This window comes from Lonchura striata, chromosome 7 (genome assembly GCF_050655825.1).
Source record: "Lonchura striata isolate lonStrDom1 chromosome 7, ASM5065582v1, whole genome shotgun sequence".
Lineage (NCBI taxonomy): Eukaryota > Metazoa > Chordata > Aves > Passeriformes > Estrildidae > Lonchura > Lonchura striata.
Genome location: NC_140709.1, coordinates 24,723,529 through 24,745,782, shown reverse-complemented (window position 1 = coordinate 24,745,782; position 22,254 = coordinate 24,723,529). Strand labels below are relative to the sequence as shown.

The window sequence follows — 22,254 nt, the reverse complement described above, 5'->3', positions numbered from 1 at the left end:
TAAAGATTAAATCTACTTTAATATGATTACTGGTTGAATTAGAGAAAATACCCAAGATAGGCATGAGGTTAAGAATATGCAAGGTAAAAAAATCTGGATATAAAATTCCTTGGCTGGGTAAGCATGGTGCCAATATGATTCTCCTTAAGACCCTCAGTCAGAACTTCACAGCTGGCACTTTTAAACCCTTGTTTTGCTTGCTCTTAGCTTCTCTTAGACACCGTTATCCAGGCTTCCTCCTTTGGTGAGGTTACCAGTTCATATTTTGCCTCCATGACTTGTCCTTTCACTGGGTGGAGATACAGCTTCCTTACCAGGACACTCAGCAGAACTGTGGCCACCATGTAGGCAAACCTGAGGGAAGAATAAGGAGAAAAAAATATAAACCTTGCTATGATGTAAATTTGCCAAAGGACAACAGCCAGCTTGGACAGGTCGTCCCAGCAGTAACACCAAGATGCTGGAAGGACCTTCTCTCCTGTCTGCCACAGAGTCATTAAGATCTCCTTCCCTATGCTCACCTCAACTCTGGGCACTCCTGGCTTCCTGAGAAACCCAACAAGGAGAGGTTTTTCATGGCTAATTCCTCATTGAATCTGTCTGGATCAAACCTACAAAAGATGAAACACATTAGGGTTTTCTGAGCAGGCACAGCATCCTTTCCCCAGAAACATGCACACACACACACCCCCAAGTAAAAGACCAGAAATGAAATAGAGAATCTCACTAATTTGTACTCTCTGTGTCATTCCACACAAATGTATGAAGGCAACTGTGCATCCATTCCATCAATGTTCCCAGCTGGTCAGCTGTGTCCCATCTTGGCCAAAATGCTGACAAACTGAGGTAGTGTGAAACAGAGCTGGAACTAATGTGCAGTACACAGCTGAGCTGATGCTGTTAGCTGCCCTCTATTCCTCTCCAGGGCACACCCAATCTTATTTCTCTCTCTCCCTCTCCCTCTCTCTGCCTCTCTGAGTACCTTCCTTTTTCACTTCCAAAAATATTTCCCTTTTCTCCTTGCCCCTCACCATTCTCTTCAAGCAGCTGGTGTGTGTATGTGTATGTGCTGGGGGAGGGAAGCCAGTGACTCACTGAAGTGAGAAATGTGGTTTCCAGCTTTAGGATGGAAGAGACTGTGAGAAAGCTATTATCCAGGGCTGGCATGAGTTAAAACAAGGGAAACTAATAAAATAACATTCAATTTAAATATTCAAACACAAAATTTGATGGACAGAAGATGGTTCTTTCAAACCTTCGTGCTCAAACATCCAAGGTCTGCTTCTAACAAGGTAAAAGGGCATGTAGGTTCTGATGCTTGGGAAAAGCAGCATCAAGCTTATATTTCCCCTGAACTAAAGTGAAAATTATAGATTTTGTAATAGGAGAGAAACTGCACCTACCTAGCAAAAAAGCAGGGAGAGCAAACAGTGTTTTTGTGTAGTAGGTGGGTGAAAGGATCACACAGAGATGGTCTCCAACTTTTGTCATGGAAATCTTCATCTACCTCAAGCTAAACCTCAAGCCCAGCCTCCCTGAAACAAACATACAATGTCCATAGCAGTCCTCATTCTTGGTCCCACGGGGTCTCAGCAAACCTGAACACAGTTATGACCTATCTTGGGAGGCAATCCCTGCCAAGGTGCTCATAGACTGGTGTATCAATGCCTGACCCCCTTCTAAAAAGTGTAATTGCAGGAGAGGACAAGTGCAATTCTAAAGGCTCTGTTCTTTCTCCTAAATCTCAGCTGTCTGTTCTCTCTGTCTAGAATAACTGACCCACATTTTTTGTAGCCCAAGTGAAGTAAATCAGATACAGGTTAATATTTGCCACCTGGAGGCCACAGGAAGCTACAGTCATTTCTTTCTTTAACCTCCAAAACACTGGCCTAGATCCAGTTTTCACAGACAGACTGAAATATTGAGGCAGCATCTCTCTTCATCCTAAAAACCCACAACTTCAGACTGCCATTTCCTCCCTTGCATCATTTCATGATGATGGAGCAGTGATTCCAAAGCCATTCAAGTCACTGTTTCACAGAAAACCTTTAACAGAAGTTACCAGCATTAGCCAGGGAAGCTCTGTGTATATGCACAAAAAAGTTTGTACTAAACCCTAACATATCCATGCACACACACAGACTGGAGCATTGGAGGAACCTGACTTTAACTGCCCCATAGCCATGCCCATGGAGACAAACTCAGACTTTCATAAACTGATTTTCTTACAGACTCTCTTTCATCTCCAGAATGTGCTTAAGGCAGGCCCTGCAGCACAAAAGGCTGTGCTGCAAGATCTAATTTAACAAAGCAAAGGAATTGGTTGCAATTTAGGTCAATTCTACATACTTGTATGGTGATGGCCAAGATGAGCTGTCCTGCAGCATCACACCAAGAGCATAAAGCACAAGTGTCTGCAAAAAGAATAACAACATGTCAATGCGGGAGGAAATGCATAAATAAAGACACCTCTCAATAGCTCTGCTGGATGATAATTATTCTGTAGACTACTCATATTTAGTTGGATTAAAAATAGAATTATGCCATATTCATCTACAGATTTTCATAATCCATGCCCAGATGTTAGGATTTTAACTTCTCACTGCAATTGTTCATGGTTACAGAGGGTGTGACCCCATTTTTCTACGCTTGCAGAGATGTATGTATGCACTACTTCACTCTCAAGAAAGGAAGGTGATATTATGAAGCCTGAAACAATGCTCTTTTATGCATAACTAAGTTCATAGGCCCATTCAAAAGCTTACTTATCCAAGAAGCAGAAGCAAATCTGCTCAGCAAGAGAACGTGAAATTGCAGAGTCCCTCCCACAGAGGAACTGCAGGCAAACTTTGAGCTAAATTGTACTTTCAGATGGCAGAGCACCTGCTCAGGTTCAACACTGAAGAAACGGTACTCCTGCCTCACTCCTGGTCTGGAAGAAGAGGAAACAGCAAATTTCCCAACAGGAAAGGAGAGTGGCCTAGAGCTCCCAGCACTGCCTTACCTCTTTGGGGATAGTGTGTTGGTCGACTCTGCCCTCGAGCTCCTGCAGCTGTGCAGCAATGGGAGTGAGCTTTGCTGTCCGCACCGTCTCACACAGGACTTGCCGACAGTACCTGCAACCAGTAACCCTTGGTTAGTCTCAGAGAGAAGCTTGTCCACATCCTTGTGGCAACAAGCAGAGCAGAGTCAACTGCTTTATTTAGAGGCACTTCTTTTTTTTTTCTGGCAATTATTTAGAGGCACTTTTTTTTTTTTTCCTGGCAAGGATTCCCAACATCTTTGTAAGAAGCATTAAATCTCATTAACAGCTTTTATAGGTTATTGGAATCCCTCTTCTTTCAGACTTTAAACCCAACTAAATCTACTAAAATGCATAAACGCACCAGCCCTTTTCCTGTACCTCTCACTCATACAAGAAGCAGCAAGAAAACCACACACTTGATATTCCCTCACTGAAACCCTAACACTAGTCCAAATACAAAATGCACTTGGTTGCACCAACATTAACAAATGCAGAAAATATAAAGGCACACTGTTGACCAGTCATCATTACTTGCTGCCCTTTGAAAAGATTGGTCCATACTTTATCTCTAAATAGCTCTATATCCAACCACAAAAATGACTGATTACTTCTACTGCTCTGGAAAACCAGGAGAGAAACCAAACAAGACAGTGAGCAAAAATTTTGGCCTGGCAGCCCAGGGCACTGATTCTGTGCTTCTTCTCTGCTAGTGAACCTAAAGGGTTGCCTAGAGACACCCTAAAGTGAGCACCTTGGTCCCTACGTCTGCAGTGCCAGCAGATTCACTCTACTCTGCAAGTCATCCTGTGGTATGATTACTTACAGAAAGAAAAAAGGGAGCAAGCAGCTTTTGGATGCCTTCTCCTGGCCTAGTGCAGGCTAGGCATCAGATTCCACATGAAACACCTGTCCCCACCACATGACACAGCCTTCCTCTGCACTCCTTCTATAGGACCCACCTGAGCTGCTCCACTTTTTCATGTGTGATTGGTCCCTTCCCCAGAACACGGTCCATCTCCTTGTAGAGATTCTGCTGAACATCTTCTGAAGTTGTGAGGAAATAGACTGCCCAGGTGCACACTGGGGAAGGAATCAAGACAGGACTAGACCCAGAAAATTTAAACCTTTAAAAATGGCATTCAGTTTTCTCACTTCCTATATTTTCAACATTATTTTTTGGCCTAAAAACAAGGTGGCCACTGTTCACAGCAGGCTGTGATTATTCTGTATTCAGTGGTAGGAACAGAGGCTGAACTCCTGTGTAACAAGAGGCTCTGCAAGCTACAATTCTCTTTCTGATACTATAAGGAGCTTTGCAGGACACTAAAGCACTCAGCCCCATAGCTCTGGCAAAGAGACCACACAGCCCAACTAACCCAGGGGAATCAGGGCTATTACACCAAGCATGCAAATGAAAGGCTGGTTTATTCAAAGCTTTAGAAAATTCCCTTATTTGGGGGTCTTCCCTAGCACATCTCAAGCAAATGCTCCAGATAGCCAATGCCTGGGGCTCCTGAAGGGAGCTCTCTGCAGATGCTGGCCAGCACTTGTCCCCCTACATCTACTTTTTGAGGTATTTGAGATTATCTTCAATAGCAGTGAGAAAAAAAAAACTTGCATAAGAAATAAGTGTGTAGGATGCAGTTTCCCTAAAGCTATAAGGAAATGTTTCTAGCTCTCAAAAATATCTATTCATGAGAACTATCTGGAATCTTGGACTTGATGATCCTTCCAGATCAGAATATTCTGTGATTCTGTGAATCCATGTGGATTCAAGCCCCCTTAAAATTACAGTCTTCCTAGAGTACCTGGAGAGAATATTCTCTGGAGAGAGTATTACCATAGTTATCTGATTAACTTCCCATTCTTTAACACCTATATGCATCTTAGAGGTTTTCTTTGGAGTCCCAGCCCCATTGGCTGAGGTACAAAGACAGATAATCATCCCTTTATCATAAGGTATTTTACACAGCTTCAGTTTGTATTTTTATTTGTTTGGGTTTTTTTCATAATCTTTGCATAAATCCCAGAGTAGCTTCTTTGAAAGTCCTCCATACATGGAACACACCAATCCTTCAGAAATTCAAAGCACCCAGACAGAAACTAGCACTCTTTCTTCCTATGTGCCTGAACCTATTTTACAACATGATCTTTGCAGGTTATTTATTTTGGTGTTTTTCTTCATCAAATTTAGCATTAGTTGTCTGGGGTTAAGAATGTAAGCAAAAAGCAATGGGGACAGATTCTCAGGTTCACCATAAGACTGGAAAGGTTGTCAAACACAGCTTAGGTTCAGCTCACTAACTGTGAGGCTGTGTCAACAGTCTGATGTAAAAATTAGCTGCTTCTTCTATATCTGTAGCTCAGGAGAAAGAATGATTAATGCAATTTTTTATTAGCCTAGGTTAAGTCTCATGTCATCACACACAGTTTTTGGCAGCTGAGTGTAAGGATGGGAAGCTACCTACAGTTACTGTACTTACAGTTAGCGGTGATTACACATCCTGCCAAAGAGAAAATCATTGTATCTTCCAGAATCTAGGAAAGAAAATCTACTTCACGGAATGAAGTTCATAAGACTGTAAAGAGAATAAAGAAGTGCCACACTCTCCACTCAAGCACATTAAATCCCTTTAGTGCAGAGAGCAGGAAATGCATCTAGAAGACATATACTGAACTCTCTTTAGAAGTTCCAATAGAATTGCACGTGCCAAGCTTAATATTAACATATTTTTGGTTTATAAAAATAGCTATGAAGCAGTGGCAAGGAAATCTACCGAAGTCTAATGAAATCAAACATTGCAGGAATAGAAAAAACGAAGCAGAAGCCCTGCTTTGGTAAAGAAGCTAAGCTAAGATGCAAGAACTTATATTAATCAAAGGCTACAATGTAATGAATTGCCCATCTGGCAAAACTGCATTACTGTGTAAGGAGGTAACAGCTGCACAGACCTGCTGGTCACTCAGGCTCCCCTGCAGCAAGGTGTCTATAAAGACATGCCTGTTGAATGATCTGCCTCGGCGCTCCTTCGTAACCTTCCTTAAGATGGATTCCATCTCCACCAGAGCTTTAGAAGAAAAAAGAAATGCTTATTTTAAAACCTGGTCATCCTGGTGCTGCAGAGAAGCAAATTCATCTTCCCAAGCAGATTTTCAGACCAGCTGTCCCTGCTGGGCTCACTTACAGAAGCAGCCTCTGTTACATGTTACTGTCAATTTGGAAGTCAGTATCCCCAGTTTAGCTGAAAATGCAGGAACCAAATAACAGAGGTTGCCTATAAAAAGCCATCCTTACAGGTATAACCAAGGTGTATACTCTGTGAGCTGAAATCACAGAAGGGGAAGACAAGTAACACTGTCAAACCACCAGAGAATGTATTTTCATCAGCCCCCATGAAAACAGGTATGAGGCACATAACTCTGGTTATATGGCCTGCAGAGTCACAATTACTACAGCACCAGGACTGATGGAGCCCCTTTGGCCAGGGGCTCTACAGGCAGGGAGCAGGAAGATGGCTCTGTGCTAAAGAGTCTGCAGACAGAGAGGAATGGAGAGACACATGTTTTGGCACAGAGTCCACATATCTGAAGATACGTGAGTGCCTACCTCCTGATGACTGCCGTGGGAGTTAGGGACCTAGACACCATTGCCTGTCTGGCTTAAATGACCTATTGAGGACTATCCAAGAAACATGGAGTAGAATTTGGGTACAAAACTCCATTTATCAAGGCCCACTTCAGTTCCTTTGTCTTAGAATACCTTCCTTCCTCCTCTCTGCACAGGGAGGCCAGCATCACTCAGACACCATGGCTTACTATCCGGAGTTTGTGAAATTGTGTCCTCATACATCATCATACTACAACTCAGGAAGAGAGTGACCATGGGAGGAACCCATTTCAATGGGGCAGAAGTTGTCCTCATGCTCTGAAATCCACAGAACCAGAAGCATAAAGAAGGAAACACTGGGCTTGGAAGATTTACAAGCAAAACTTTAGTTCCAGATACAATCTACTTTAGTTCAATGTCTTATCGATCAATACCGAAATGGTTTAATTATTAAGAACAAAAAAGATAAGACAATCTAAAATTGCAATAACTTACTATAAAATATATTAGGAACAAAAGTACTGCTGTAACATACCTGAAAATCATGTTATCTTGTAAGAGCACATCAGAGGCTATCTGATGGGTGTATCCAACAGAGCAGCACCTCTGTACTTGTGTTTTCCAGCCTGTGAGTGGCTGTCTGGCAGTACAGGCCCCAGATGGTGCAACATCTGAATGCCCATATGGGCCAAATCCAGAGGCTCCATCTGTCTCCACCTAGCACAGCTGCTTGCCTCCAAGAGAGGTCAAAAGTGGACACTAGGGAACAGAACAGTAAGGGAGGAAGCACACCCTGATTCTTCCACTCTATCACTCTGCAGACTAGACAGACCCTAGAACTGAACCTGGAACTGGAATTCTAGTCCTAGAACTTCTCACATAAAGGCAGCTTGCTACTCAACTCCAAAACAATGATCTAATCTGAGAGTAAGCACAGTGTATCTCGTAGCTTGTGGCATGATGAGCAACTCTGAAGAGAAGCCAAAACAACTGGAAAAATGCGCTAGCTAACTCCTAAGTATTAATCAGAATAGGAGGAAATCCCTAATTTTGGAAGAAACCTACCATCTTCATAGTGCTTCTTCCTAGTCATGTTTTTGTCAAGAGACCCATCCAAGAAACCTTTTCCAATCTCTGACCATATCTGGAAGGACAGAAAGAACAGCACCATCACTTACCATAGACTGAGACTAATGGGACTATTCTATTCTTCCCTACTCAGGAAAATGAAAACACCAAATAAAATCAGGACTTCCTGTCAATATGGAACTGGTCTCTTTATGACATCACATCCTATTTCAGACATTATGTCTATGCTAGCTGGAATTAAACTGAAATTAAAAAACTGTAATTACAACTGTAGGAAAAAAAGCTATGGGAATCTTAAATGGGAGATGGAACTGTTTCTTTCCCACCCTATCACCAGCATGTTTAACATTCCCACATGTAGGGGGGATGTACAGGTGAGATCTCCACAGATTTTCCTTTCTCCACAATGTCACAGAGCCTTCAGAAGATCTTTGAAAGGGAGAAAGTCCACTGGCAGTCCCAACAGAGTTTAACTGACTTAGGTGCCAAAGACCTCCTAACTGCCATTGGATTTGGGCTCCTGATCCCCATGGATCCTTTAGAAACACCTCAGACTAATGACAGCAGGATCAGCAGTAGGATCTTTCTAACAGCTTCAGCTTGGGACAAGTGAGACAGACCCCTCAAGCTCATACTTTAAAGTCTCAGCAGTAGCTTGTACTAAACTGTACACAGATTCAAACTCTGTTTTCAGTTTGGAAAAATTTAATAGTAGATTTCCTGGCTCTTCAGGACACTTACTGCATCATGGTGCCTGCGGAATCGGATGACTTCCCGGTCATCTTCAAAGCTGCTGCCCATAGCTGTCTGTGTGACAGACTTCATGGCAAAGCCCAGCATGTGCTGGCAGAGTGGCACATGTTGTGCCTCAGGGAGAGACAGCCATTTGGCCAGCAGCTCTTCTGACAGCTTGAGAGGGAATGAACCATTAGTTAGCAGTAACACCAGCAGTCTATTTACCAAACACACCCTGGACACATTCCCACCCACTTCCTAAGGCAGACCACACTTTCATGGTTATGGAATAATGCTAAACTCTTTCCAGGTTTCTTCCAATTGTTAAACAGTAACATTTTAGCCTCCAGTCTTCTGCTTCTTTCACTGTTCTCCCCTGACGTGGCAACCCTACCCTCTTCTCTTGTTCCCTCTATCATAAAAGAAACCTTAAACCCTTTAATACAGAACAGGAAAACATCATATTGCGGCTGCTGGATTAAATCAACATCACCTCTTTGTGACTCCAAAAGCTGGTTCCTTGCTCCATCCTCCTATCCTGGGAAATATATCTAGAATCCAGGTGCTGCAACATCTTTAATTGCATCTGGTATCTTGGCATAAAAATTAAGCACGCTCAGCCCTCCCCCCAGCCCACTGGAGCTAAGAGAACACAAACATTCACACCATGAAAGGCATAGGTTGTTTGCTATCTCAGAATGCTTATAGCCCCAGCATGAACTTGAATGCAGGTTCTTTATCCTAGTGATCATTCTCACTAAACCTTCCTCTGTGAGCCACACAGGGCTTCTCTGCTGTACAAAGGCAGTTACCTTCTGGATGAGAGCAACATTACTTTGCAAGGACTTGGTCACACCATTCTCATACAGTTTTCTCCTCATGTGGCTCTCTCCTGTATCCCCATTCAGGCTGGACTGGTACCTCAAGAGGGATTTCAGCATTGTCTCAAAGGGATCCACTGAAAGCAAACAGAGGAAACACTGTTCAAAAGTCACACTACACAGGGCTGATTAAAGCAGCAGCCTGTTTAATTAGATCCTGCTACTTCTGGGCAGCGAGCAAAGTTCTGTGGCTCCTTCCCCTACAACAGTGTCTTTGAGGTGTCAAGTTTCTCTTGCTCAGTGTGGGCTGCTACCTCACAAGTCTTTAGGGCTAACTGCTGCCCATGCAAAGTTTGCCTGCTGGCTCTACCAAGTAACTCTTTAGTAAAAATGCCTTCAGAGCTTGTTCCCTCTTTGCCAGTTCCCAGATAGTTATGCCATCGACTTGGTGACAAGAGTGAATGTGGCATGGTCTTTCCCCTTCTCCTCCAGCCTGACCTGCAGTGTCTTTAGCACATTCCCCTACACACCTGATGTGCCCTCCTGCCCTGAACGTGGCTATGCACTCAGGACATACCAGCTCATGACAGACTTAGCCAGAGGTTGCTCTGGGCACTCCTTCCTTTGCGTCACAGACCCAGCAAACCTTGTTTGATACCCTGCTGCTCCTGCATGACTTCTCTTTTGGGCACTGAGTTCCCTGTTGAGGAGCTCTTCCCAAACTAGCACCTACCTGTCTACCAGGGCTGCCTCCAGAAGCTCTGAAGCTCCTACAGAAAACCATAACCTGCTAAGCTACAGAATGCTTCTACTGCTAATCATCTTAACTCTGAATTTCACCACCAAGGACCTCTAGTTAATAAATTTGTTGAAGGATATTAGGTGCCAATGCAAAACTGCGCAATACAGCATGGCATATGTTTTTCCCTTTCTGTAAACCTTTTAGTGTGTCTTGTGGAACTGACAGAGTCTTTAAGGAGCTATTTGGAAACAGCAATCAGGGTTTTCAAGAAGGATATTGTCGCTGTTTATCATAGTCTGTTATTTCTCCCAGATGGAGAGTGAAACCTCTGAGGCATCAGAAAACATCAAGGCTGGGCTAGACACATGACTTTACCAGCTGTGGATGTATCTAGGATTCCCCAAAGAGAATGAGGCCTTATTATACTACCAGGCAAACCTACAAGAGGAGAAAATTCCCACTTGCAGAGGACTTACAACCTAAAGACATAAAAGCAGCTAACGAGGCCAGAGGCATGAATATGGTAATCTTTCCCAAATGTTTTTCTCTCACATCTTTTCCCTTCCAATGTTTTTAAGCTCTGCATCTCACCCTCTTTCCCACTTTGAATGACAAGGAGCATGAGCATGTGTCTTTTGGCAGAGCAGATAGTACCTGTGGCTCTCCACGTGGCACGGGCTGTTATGTGCCTCGAGCTGCTGCTGACAATTCCTCCTCCAAGGTACTTTGTCATGGAGCTGCTATTCATGCCACAGATCCCTGCTGACTGGCACTGGCACAGCCAGGCACAATACTGGGCAGCCAGGAAGACACATGGCAGGTGGCAAAGCCCACACAGAAAATCGAGCAAGCAGAAGCATCTAGAGAGGCTGGAGGATGCTTTGCCTGCTGAAACTGCAAAGTTTTCCTGCTGCATATGAAAGTAAACTGCTGGATTAGCCATGGGCTCTGGGTTTTTTTCTCCCAATGTCCCTAGACTAAACTGGCAATCCCACATCACCAATACAGACTCACTGCTGTTCATTCAGGGCTGCAGAGCCCAGGCCCTTTTGCTGAGGGCTGGCTCTGCCTCCTGCTGTTTGGGAAAAGGCTATTTCTGCACAGCTGTGGGAGGCTAGTGACTCCACAAGGCACAAACTGCTTCTGGAGAGAGCTCTGTTCTGCCAGCACTTGCACAGACTTCATCCTTCGGCCTTGTCTTGAAAACATCTCCAGGGTTACATTTTCACCCCTCCTAGTGACACATACCAAAATTTCAACTGTTCTTTTCACTTACATGGAAATCTCCCCATCCCAAAAACCTCACAGTGCTGCCCTGGACACCACTGCAAATAAATACAGTGAAAAGATCTATCTGAGATTGAGCACAACTGAACACCAGAGACAGAAAGGACCTCTGAACCTGCACAGTAAAATGCTCACACAACAGCAATGAGGTCTGCTCAGACCGGCCAGGACCCATAGCTCCATCTCCAGCATTCAGTGTGATTCAGGTTCATTGCCCCAACTCAAAAAGCAACATCAACTCAGGAGAATTTTCCATGTTGGTCTCTGAACCCCCAACTCCTGGCAATTCTCAATTAGTCCACCCTCTTCACATCCACATTGTTTGTAGGCCTGAACTGCTTCCCCAGAGCCACTTGGGGGAATCACCAGTACCAGCTGCAAAGTTTTACTTCCTTTGAATTTCCCTTGCAAATGAATCTCAACCAAGCTTTAAGAGGTCATGAAAACATACCAATTTCAAACAGTGCTTGAAGCCTAAGGAAAAAGAGTCTCCTGGCATTGGAAATATTTATAACTACAAATCCAATTAGTCCAGCTTCAAGGCTTTGATGAGAAATGTATTATCTGTACCTCTCTCTCTCCAAGAAGTTTGGCAATACCTGTGACACACATATGAGATGAAAGGAACCTTTGACGCTTGGAGCCAAATCCTCTATCTCAGCCCAAAAAGTCAGGTATCCATGAAGATGGATGGTGGCCTCAGGCACTCCAGCTGACTGAGGAACAGTCACATAGCATGGGTTTTCAAGTGGGGATGAAGAGTCAGGAGTTGGATATAATGCAGTCCACTGTGGGCTGTCTCCTATCCCACAGCACTGTGTGCACAGAAGAGATATGGGCAAGAGCATATCTCCAATAAAACTTCAAGCTGCCCAGAGCCACTTTGTGGCTGAGACCTACTACAACCTCTGCTCCCACTCACCAAGAAAGGGTACAGGAATGGCTACAGCTACTCAATTACAGCTAATCAACTCAGTCTATACATCAGTGCTTCAGGAAATACAGCCTGTAAGACTCCTCACCTCTAATAAAGTTTGAGAACTTCTGGCAAGCATCAGTTCTAAAAGGAAAGCAGTGATACAACTAATACTGCTGCTCTTCCAGCTCTGAGATCATAAGAACCCTCCTTGCTTCAAGCTTGTTGCCTTTATGAGTATCCCTTCAGAAGCTCTTTCTTTGTCTGGGCTGAATACACTTTCCCTGGCTTCTCCTGTACAACAGGCTTCCCACTCCTCTGAGAGCACTGGCAGCCTGTATTTGCACTTGCTTTATTCAAAATCATACCTGAGTATAGAGGTCAGAGCCACACACAGAACTCCAGGTCTGACTCATGCTCATTTTGTGCAAAAGTCCTCTCTTTACAGAAAATCCATGACTCAATATATCCTTTTTTTCAGAGGGCTATGTCATCCCACAGGCAATTCATGCAGCCCACTTTTTCTCCTCCTGTTCCTGTTCCTGCTATCCCAGCCCTGAGGGGTGGGATATCAGCTATCCCTGAGGGATATTCATCTCACTCTGCTGCCCTGTACCGACAAAGGCTTCCAGAATAATGCCATCAGGATAGGACAGTAACATAAGACGGAGTATTTCATGTCCCCAACACTGCATTGCACTTTTCCAAGACAATATAGCATTGATCCCCCTTTCAAGTAGCAGTCCAGTATTTACTAGTATCCAAGGAAATTCTGAACTGAATCCCTGACACAGAGTTTTATCACTTGACTTTTCTAAAAATTTAATTACCAAAGTACAACGTGCATTTCCCATTTTTCCCACATCCTTAAAAAAATATGTTTAGCCCTTGGCATAGCAGGATACTAGGCTAATCTGTAGCTGCCTGGGTCACCTAATTTCCTGCACTTAAGTCCAGGCATCGTATTTCTCTCTCTCCAATACTCAGATCCTCCCAAATTCAGAACATTTATGAGAACTTGCCTGTGCAGGGGCCTGTCACCATTTCTCTGAGCTTTGGGAAAGTGACTGTCTGCTTAATTTTCCCCAAACATACTTGAGAGCATTCAGATCTTTCAGGGTGGTTTTCCACCTTCTGGAGTGTCATCGTTATCCACCGTGTCTTGCTGATACTTGTTAACTCCCACTCCTTTCCCAGATTGTCACCATTTCTTTTTTTGATTCTGTTAGGCAACTGTACATGAAGCTTACCCCTCACGACCCCAGCATGAAGTGAGCTGAGCTATCTGCCTGTGCCTAAAGACAGCCTATAGGATCAGGTCAGAGGTGTGCACCTCTGCACATCTCGTAAGATAAAAGCTGGCAAAGCAAGAGATTAAACTCAAACACCAACTTATCAAGTGTGATAACCTTTAGGAAGCAAAATGCCCCCCTAAGAGGTTTAAGCCATAAATTAAAATACTCTCCTATGACTAAGATGGTCAACTCAGCTACCAGCACCACCATCCACTTCCAAGAGTGGAAGATCATTCAAGGTTTTCACCACAAAACTCTATGCACCCAAAGAAACATGAAAGGTAAGGAACTTTTCCTAATAATAGTTTGAAAAACCTCCATGCTGAACCATACAAGGCAGTTATCACAAACAAGCAGAGCTGCTTTCAGACTTGATTTAGCAAAGTTTACCATCCTAAACTGTATTTCAAACTGCTTTAAAAACGTATGCCAAGTGGCTACAGGATGTTCACCTTGCTCTATCAAGTGACTAATGAGCATGATGCTTTTCCTGAATGTCTGCATGTAGAGAGATGGTAAAAGACACAAGCATACTGATTTCTTGATGGCCACTGGACAGGAGTAACCCTTGGTCACTGATACTCAAGTCCAGTAAGCAGGACCAAAGTCATATCTGAACCACCATGTCAGCTAGAAAGTCTCATTTTTTTTTCAATGTAGAATGAAACCCCAACTTCCTTTGACACTTTGATGCCCAGTGAGGCCAGAACAAATGGACTCAAAAGACAAATAAAAGACACTTACACAACCGGTTGGGGTTAACATGTTGTTTCAGGAGATCGATGGAGCCGAGGCTGACAACAAGACGCCTTCCAAACCAGAAGGAGACCAGTGGCCCATATTTCTCATGAAGGTTCACAAGAAACTCATGTAAACTGCTGCTGACAATGATATCTGGCAGATTGCCATCCCTGAGAAACACAGAGGGTATCTGGTCATGAATAGCATCCTCTGCCAATGCTGAACTTCATCAATGTGGGACAAAAACCACTTACTTTTCGTCAGTTGGAGCCAGCCCAGGGATACCAGATGCTTGCCTAGATGCCTAGAGTAAAAAGAAATGCATAAATCTACAGGAACTTCAGATTTTATACAGGTCCCACAGCTTTCTGGAAGGTGAATTTTCCACACCAATACTACTACACTACTTCCAAACAGGGAACAGGAGCTGGGTATGCTACATCTGCAAGCTTTAAACCTGCTAAGCCGATAAACCTCAACTGTGTGCCTGGTGCTACTGGCTAAACCAGGATTATTCATCTGGTTTGATGAAATTTGTCTGCGTAAAGATTTTCAGGGTCAAGTTTACAATGTAGGGTACCACACACTGATTTGCCCTGGAGGCCTGCACGAAGGCAAGGCGAGCAGATGATCGCGGCTTTGGCAAGCGGGGTTCACTCTGGAGCACGTAAGGCGGGAGCAGTGCCGGGGCTGCGCGGTGCCGGGAACGCCCTGCCCGGCAGCTTCTCCCGCTGGCGTCTGCCACGTCCCGAACGGGCCCGGGCCGGGGGCACCGCCAGAACGGGGGCACCGCCGGGCCCAGGGCCGTGAGGCGGGCCGGGGGCACCGCCGGGCCGGGGGCACCGCCGGGCCCGGGGCCGTGAGGCGGGCCGGGGGCACCGCCGGGCCGGGGGCACCGCCGGGCCCGGGGCCGTGAGGCGGGCCCGGGGCTGCCTCGGCCCCGCGGCCGCTCGCTCTCCGCCCGCCTGCACCGGGGGCCTGGCCGGGCCGGGCCCCCCGTCCCACCGGCGGCAGCATTACCGGGTACAGGTAGAGCACGGCGCCCACGAGGATGAGCAGGAAAGTGACGGCGAAGATGGCGAAGTCCAGCATGGCCAGGCCGGGGCGGCGGAGCGGCGGCGGCTCGGCCCCACCCCGGGGCCGCCGGCGGGGCAGGAAGGGGCGGACCAGGCTGGGCTGGGAGCGGGGCTCGGCTCGGCGGGGCTCGGCATGGGGGGCCCGCGGCGCCTGCTGCTGATCTCCAACTCCACCCTGCACGGAGGGGGGTACCTGGGCCACTGCCAGCAGCACATCCAGAGCTTCCTCGGGCAGTAAGCGCCGCCAGCGCCGCGGGAGCGCGCCCGGCCCCCGCCGCCGCCGCGCCGACCGCGCTCTCCCCTCTTCTCTCCCAGGAAGGTGAAGCGGGTGCTGTTCATCCCCTACGCCCTGCACGACCGCGACGCCTACGCCCGCACGGCCAGGGAGAAGTTTGAAAGCCTGGGTAAGGCTGGCCCGGGGCTGCGGGGCCGGCTGCGGGCACGGAGCGCACCGGGACGGCCACGCTGCGGCCCGCGGGCAGCGGGCTGGGCTGGGCTGGACTGGGATGGGATGGGATGGACTGGGCTGGGATGGGCTGGGATGGACTGGGATGGGATGGGATGGGATGGACTGGGATGGACTGGGCTGGGATGGGCTGGGATGGACTGCTGCCGTACGGGCAGCAAGGGCAGGGAGCAGCAGCAGCCGGCTGCGGACTTCTGCCTGGAAGGAGATGTTTTAGAGGCCTCCAGAAGAAATCCTGCAGCAAACACTTCTCACTCCAGGGAGGAAGATTTTTTTCCCTAACTATTAAGTGGCATCTTTTTATCCTTCTTAATCACATGAGGGAACATTTCTTCCCATATATCTTAAACCTCTGTTCAAGCCACTGGTTTTAAGGGAAGACTATTACTTAAAGCATCTCAAGGAGCCAGATAGTTCCATGATGGACAGCAGGTGAACTTTGCTTGGAGCAAAGATCTCTGCAGAGCAGTCTACAGCAGGAACTCAACCTAGTATCTCTCACTATTAAGGGTAACTTTGGACCCGTTAGTGTAGTAATAATCAGTACTCACTTCCCTGGGCAGCACATTTTACTCCATGACTTGAGGAAGATTGCTGTTATCAAATGCTTTTGTTCTTTTGTCTCTCTCAATACTTCAGTGAACCCCAGCAAGGCAAATCTATCAAAGTCAGACATTTCTAAAAAAAACAATACTCAGATCAGGTATTTGCACAAGCAATGCTAGAACCAGCACATCCTGTCAGACTTCAGCACAGCCAAGCTGAGGACTAACAGCTTTTCCCTCATTTTCTAGTTACCTGGTAATGCTCAACAGGATATTGTGATTCGGCCTGCACCTGAGTGAAATGCTCTGCTTCTAGATACTGAATACATATTTCTACAAAACAAATATTTCCTTTTGTACAGCTGGATGTTGAAGCCCTGCACTAATGTAGGATGTACACTCTTACATTGTAGCGTTCTCTGAAATTTCCCTGATTGAGACATTTGGCTCAGGGTTGGAGGAGGTGGGCAGGGAGGGATTGAACATATCCCATTCTTCCACCAAACTGACATGGCAAAGGTAAATACTTTTTCATTTAAGGTTATGGGCTGGACAGCATTCATGAATCTGGTGATCCAGTGGAAGCTGTAAGGAAATCTGAAGCAATATTTATTGGTAAGTTTTACTTCTTATTCCCCAGTGAAAGTTTATATAGGGCACTGGATTAGTCCTGCACAGAGGTGGCACTGGAGACCAACAATTAAGCACTTAGACCTAGTAATTAGAAACTACAGAAGACAGTAACTGGGACCCCTAAGACCCTATATTTAGTGGTAGGCTGGGAAGTAGATTTATTAATGAAACTTCATCTCCAGTAAATTCCAAATTATTATTTTGAACAGTACCTCAGTGTAAAAACATGATCATAACATCTGTATCATCACTTTAGCAAGCCCAAGAGTTCTAGTCCTAATACCATGGTCCTGGGTATTGGAAGAGATGTCACTGTCAGACAGCAGCAGCCTTACAAGGATGACTCAGGGCATGCCCATGGCCTGTCCAGTGACCATTCCCCTGAAGCTTCTGGTTTTACTGCTTCTCAAAGCAGGATACTGCCCTGAAAAGAGCATAGAACTCATTGCACCTGCCGGGTTTGTAAAGGTTTAAATTAAAACTGATGGTGAAAGCATGTTAAATGAGCTGAACTTTCTTTCTGCAGGAGGTGGGAACACATTCCGTCTCCTGAAAGCTCTTTATGACAACAGTCTGATACATGAGATCAGGAAGAGAGTGCTTGAGGTAAAATTACAGATTGTGGCCAAGCGTGGAATGGCTGTGTGGAATGGCAAGTGTGGATTTGTTCAGACAAATCCAAGCTGATTCTGCATTTTTATCTCTAATATACTTCAGATGTCGAGCCATCTCAAACAGCCTGGTGAACTGAAAACCATGGCCAAATAAGGCTGTCATTGAGTCATTGAAAAGACTTAAGGTCAGCAGTCTGTCTTCCTAGAGCTGTTTTCTAGATGCTGGGTTGCAAGACCTTGGGATGTACAATTCTACACAGAACCCTAGAAGTAAATCCCTCAAAATACTAGTCAAAAGACCAGTGCAGGATTTAATCTATGTCCAGAAACCCTGTTTTTCAGCTTGAGATGTCCACTTCATATCTCGTTGATATGTGTTCATGTTGCAGGTTGTTTGCTAATAAAGTGGTGATAAACTTGGATCCATACATGCCTTTCAGACAGTGTCCTGTTGATGTTAGAAATTATGTAATTTTTTTTTTTTTAATCTCATTGGAACTGAGAGGTGTCAGTGCCATTAAGCCCCTCTGGTCAGCAGCACCAATCTAGTTGGTGAATCTCAAAAGGCACAGCAAAGATACACCATCTCTGGAGGAGAAGAGAAGCAACGTGTTCCCTAGCAATGTAGAATTGCAAATGACTTTATGCAGATTTATACATAAGCCACAGTATGGCCAGCTGCCAAGAATAAAGGTTAGCTAGGCTTATCTTAATATATAGAAATTCAACATCTATTGTGGGAATGAAAGCCAGAAAATGTCCAAATTTCAGTTGTCTGGATAACTACTTGGTTAAATTACCACCAGTTGTCTCAAGCCAGCTCTATTTTTACAAATTGTTCAGCATTACCTGTATAGTTGCATATTTATGTGGCATTCTTCTCTGTACAGCACAGTACTCAGTACTAATAGCTGAACAGTGCTGAACTGGTCTTGTACTGGTAAGCTGATGCTGTGACTACGTTGCACTGAGCTTTCAATGGCCTATTCCCCCCAGAAGCTAGATAAAAGCCAGTTCAGTTATTTCCTGTAACTGCAATAGAGGCAAAGTCTCTCCTCTTAATAGCAAAGTCCAACATGCACTGACAGCCTCGTAGATTCTCTCTTGGGGGGTCACAGAGTTTTAAGTACAAGGCAGGCAGCAGTTCTCTGACACAGAGGTTTCTGCCTGCTTAGAACCTTCTTGTTCTGCTTTTCACCTGTAAAGTTAGAGGTGAGTTTCCAGTGAGAGAAGCTGGAAGGACTAAGTCTGATCTGACTGATGGGTTTCTGGGATTTATAGGAGATGCTATAAAACCGAGTTCCTAGTTGTGATAATGCAGATTGATTGTTGCTTTTGTCTTTCAGGATGGGATTCCTTACATGGGATCCAGCGCAGGAACCAATGTTGCTACTGTCAGCATCAATACCACCAATGACATGCCAATTGTTTATCCACCCTCCCTGCAGGCTCTAGGATTAGTTCCTTTTAATATTAACCCCCACTACCTGGACCCAGACATTAAAACAACTCACATGGGTGTAAGTAAAGCACACCAGAACTAACACAGTAATCAGTGTGTGGAGGAGTAAAAACAGTGTGCATTTTTGAGGCCTTACAAAGCTACAGAATGTCAAACAGCTGCTCCCTAGAGAAACTGGAAATGCCAATGAGGTAGTAACACTTCACTTCTCCTAAAACTTAACTTGGGAAGAGGGGTTGGCAACAGTATTACTGAACAAAATCTTTTTCACAAACAGAAGCTCTGCAATGTCTGAAATACTGCTTGATATCTGGCATGAAATGAGGGGATTAAAAAAGATAAACATGAAATGTTAAAATGCAAAGTACTGTGCTTCTGGAAAGTTCTATCTTACCTGCTACTTGGGAAGACCTAACTTAAACATAGATTAAGAGGCTTAAATACCTAAAGGTCTGAAGAAATTATCAGAACAGGGAGATCTTGAGATTGATACAGTTGTGTAAGAAAATACCTGGGCACTGGTGTCCTTGCAGGGACAGCTTGTAATGTCCAGTACAAAGCAAGCATATGCACTAGTATAGCTGAAAGAAAAACACTTCAGTCATCAAGCACAGAGACACATTTCCATACAGTGGGGAGGAGCTCCTTCTTGAAATAGCATGTCAGCTAATTCCTCAGGGAGCAATCTGTGTGGTGCATCTTTTAGCAATCTAAATACTTTCCTCCTTGTAATCAATATTGCATGGTTAGAGGAAATATTAAGAGTTAGGGAACAATGAAGAGATGGTGGATGCTTCTAGATGGGTGAAGAGATGGGTGTGCTTCTAGAATTTAGATGAAGTTGTAGGTATTCATTTAATCAGCTTGTCACTAGATAAGCAGGCAGTCTTCTTATAAATAACTTCCCTTTCTCTCCAAAGAGGCTGGAAGCCCTGTGTAACAAGTCCCTGCTGTGTTCCTGTGTTTTTCTTCACCGTTGCTCAGTTCAGCAGCAAACCGCAGGAAACATGACAGAGCTACTGACAGAACGAAATTGTTCAATGTAATACCTACTTGAAGATAAACAAGCAAATACTTAAATCACTAAAAATCCATGATTCACTACTCTCTTTCACAAAGGTGCCACCTCAGGCATTTGCTTCTACCACCTTCCTGGTAGTATTAGTACTATCTCTGCACACAGATAGTACTAATTTTATAAAATTGATTGAGTGGAAGCAAGTTTTAAGGCTTTTCAGGGTTGGGATTATGCGAGTTCTGTTTGATCAACCTGCAGTAAATTGCTGCTAGTGACCAAGGGTAAAACACATATCTATTAAATAGAGTCAATCCTGCCATACCAGTCTGCTTGAGGGGAAGTGCCTGCTTTGTTAGGAAATTGTTTGGTGTCATGTTGCCTGGATAGCTCCAAGTCCTACCTTATGGTCTGGGAAGCTAAATCTGTGCTCATTATTGCAGGAGACAAGAGAAGAAAGAATCCGCCAGTATCATGAAGAACCAAACACCCCTCCAGTTCTGGTGAGCTCTCCATCAGGAAGCTGTAGCACAATAAACATTTTAAATGCATTCATGCTAGCTCTCAGTGTGGGTTCCTCGCCTGTCAAGACATACAAAACCATGGACTGGAATGCTAATTGTATTCTTGCTAAGAGCTTGAGCCTTGGATATTGCTCATTGTAGAAAATGTGGATTAGGGCCAATTAAATGCATGCTCCTGTTAGCGTTGCTCAACTACGCAGCTCTGATCTTCCCAGTCACTGGCCACCATATACTGGGTGTTGGGGGTAGTGTGCATGCAGATGGTACAAAACTCCCCTTAATCTTTTTGCAGATACTCTTAACTTCTGTAATGCAGTTTCTGAATTTGCACATTCAGTAGTGTATACGTAATTTCATTATGTCTGTCTGGGGAAGTGGGACCTCTGTTTCCTGTCCCTGTGTTTGATCTTGTGATATAAAGTTTGTGCACTAACAAACCCAGCTGGCTGTTGCTCAGCCCAAACTGGATCTAAGAATAACTGTGGGAAAAACCAGTTTCCTCTCTTCCTTAGTGATTTCTCCTTTAAGAGTGAAAACTGAAATAAACAAGAAAATCAACTTCTAAAACAATATAACTCACCTATTTTTGTCTTTACCTTTTTGTTAGGTAGGCAAGAAGGTTTAGTCTGTAGTCATGGAGCCACTGAGACTGGCCTGCTTGTGACGGCATTCTACCCTTTCACATAGCTTGAAAATAATTTTAAATGTTTCCACATCCACCAGGGCTTGCGGGAAGGGACGATGCTGTTAGTGGAAGGAGATAAAGCCACGCTGCAAGGAGTGACAGGAGCGCGTCTGTTTTTGAGGTAAATGCATCACTTGAATTGATATCCTCCTTCAGACAAAGGAAGAGAGGCTTCTCTTAGACTCCTGGCACATGCTGCCTGTCTCCCTCATCAGAAGTTACTTAATCCCTTGGTTCCATTTCTCTTTGGGGAAAATGTGAGTATTGTTTAATGCTCCAAAGGAGCCAGCAGTATGACGGCACTCCAGAGGATGTCTGATTAACCCAGTGCATGCTTTGGCACTGCATCCATTGCTGCTTATGTTTCCAAATTCTAGTTACCTTTCACAGAAAGAGCCCCAATAGTCAGCTCCTTTATTGAAAGCCAGGGAAATAATAGACTAGAAATCATAGCCAGTTTGGCCCTAATGCACTGAACTCCAGAACAAGGGAATCCATACCTAGAATTACATGGACTTTATTAACAAATCTAAAATGCATGTCACATGATGGAGTCAAAACTTAGCTTGTTCAGAATAAAGGTGCCTTGATCTATCCTTAGTAACAGATAGAAGCAGAGTAGTCCCACCTCCCCATTAAAGCTCACAGCATGGTTTCTCTTGTTTGCAGGGGTAAGAAACCAACTGAACATGAGCCTGGAACAGATTTCAGTTTCCTCCTGACTGACAGCAATCCCCTGAATCCATAGCCTTCCATATTCTGCAGCAAAAGTTATATGTGGGGAAGACAATGAGGAAAAAGGAAAGAGATGGCTGTCATCTCAGGGTGGGTGGGGAACTTCAGCTTCATAAATAAAGAAATATGCATTAGTGGGCTCTTGTCCTCACCCCGATGCATGTCTCGAACACTTCCTTCCCAGAAAAGACACTTTTTATTGCAGTACTTGGATAATAATAAGTGTTCAAAGCTTGAAGAG

General features: G+C 44.8%; 2 protein-coding genes across 2 annotated transcripts; one reads left to right on the top strand and one right to left on the bottom strand.

The window, feature by feature from the left end:
• Nucleotides 1-15,364, bottom strand: CYP20A1 (cytochrome P450 family 20 subfamily A member 1). Its single transcript, XM_021531339.4, has 13 exons — nucleotides 15,279-15,364; nucleotides 14,513-14,562; nucleotides 14,262-14,428; nucleotides 9,269-9,414; nucleotides 8,463-8,630; nucleotides 7,698-7,776; nucleotides 5,978-6,093; nucleotides 5,509-5,563; nucleotides 3,985-4,105; nucleotides 3,005-3,116; nucleotides 2,350-2,414; nucleotides 522-611; nucleotides 1-354 (listed from the first exon to the last, which is right to left on the bottom strand). Exons 1-13 carry the CDS (start codon nucleotides 15,348-15,350, stop codon nucleotides 204-206), a joined length of 1,392 nt encoding a protein of 463 aa, XP_021387014.1. The 5' UTR covers nucleotides 15,351-15,364; the 3' UTR covers nucleotides 1-203.
• A 47-nt stretch (nucleotides 15,365-15,411) lies between these two features.
• LOC110471090 (alpha-aspartyl dipeptidase) lies at nucleotides 15,412-22,170 on the top strand. Its single transcript, XM_021531341.4, has 8 exons — nucleotides 15,412-15,568; nucleotides 15,650-15,738; nucleotides 16,886-16,960; nucleotides 17,505-17,584; nucleotides 18,939-19,112; nucleotides 20,513-20,572; nucleotides 21,317-21,399; nucleotides 21,948-22,170. Exons 1-8 carry the CDS (start codon nucleotides 15,468-15,470, stop codon nucleotides 22,024-22,026), a joined length of 741 nt encoding a protein of 246 aa, XP_021387016.1. The 5' UTR covers nucleotides 15,412-15,467; the 3' UTR covers nucleotides 22,027-22,170.
• Nucleotides 22,171-22,254: the final 84 nt, after the last annotated feature.

What these genes read in the sequence shown, in the direction of transcription:
- LOC110471090 (XM_021531341.4), top strand. Translation starts at nt 15,468, where the DNA reads ATGGGGGGCCCGCGGCGCCTGCTGCTGATCTCCAACTCCACCCTGCAC. An exon ending in GGAGAAGTTTGAAAGCCTGG is followed by an intron (nt 15,739 to 16,885) that starts GTAAGGCTGGCC and finishes TTTTCATTTAAG; the next exon opens with GTTATGGGCTGGACAGCATT. An exon ending in GGAGCGCGTCTGTTTTTGAG is followed by an intron (nt 21,400 to 21,947) that starts GTAAATGCATCA and finishes TCTTGTTTGCAG; the next exon opens with GGGTAAGAAACCAACTGAAC.
- CYP20A1 (XM_021531339.4), bottom strand. Translation starts at nt 15,350, where the DNA reads ATGCTGGACTTCGCCATCTTCGCCGTCACTTTCCTGCTCATCCTCGTG. An exon ending in CCGTGCTCTACCTGTACCCG is followed by an intron (nt 14,563 to 15,278) that starts GTAATGCTGCCG and finishes TTTTTACTCTAG; the next exon opens with GCATCTAGGCAAGCATCTGG. An exon ending in GAAGAAGCACTATGAAGATG is followed by an intron (nt 6,094 to 7,697) that starts GTAGGTTTCTTC and finishes TTTCTTCTAAAG; the next exon opens with CTCTGGTGGAGATGGAATCC.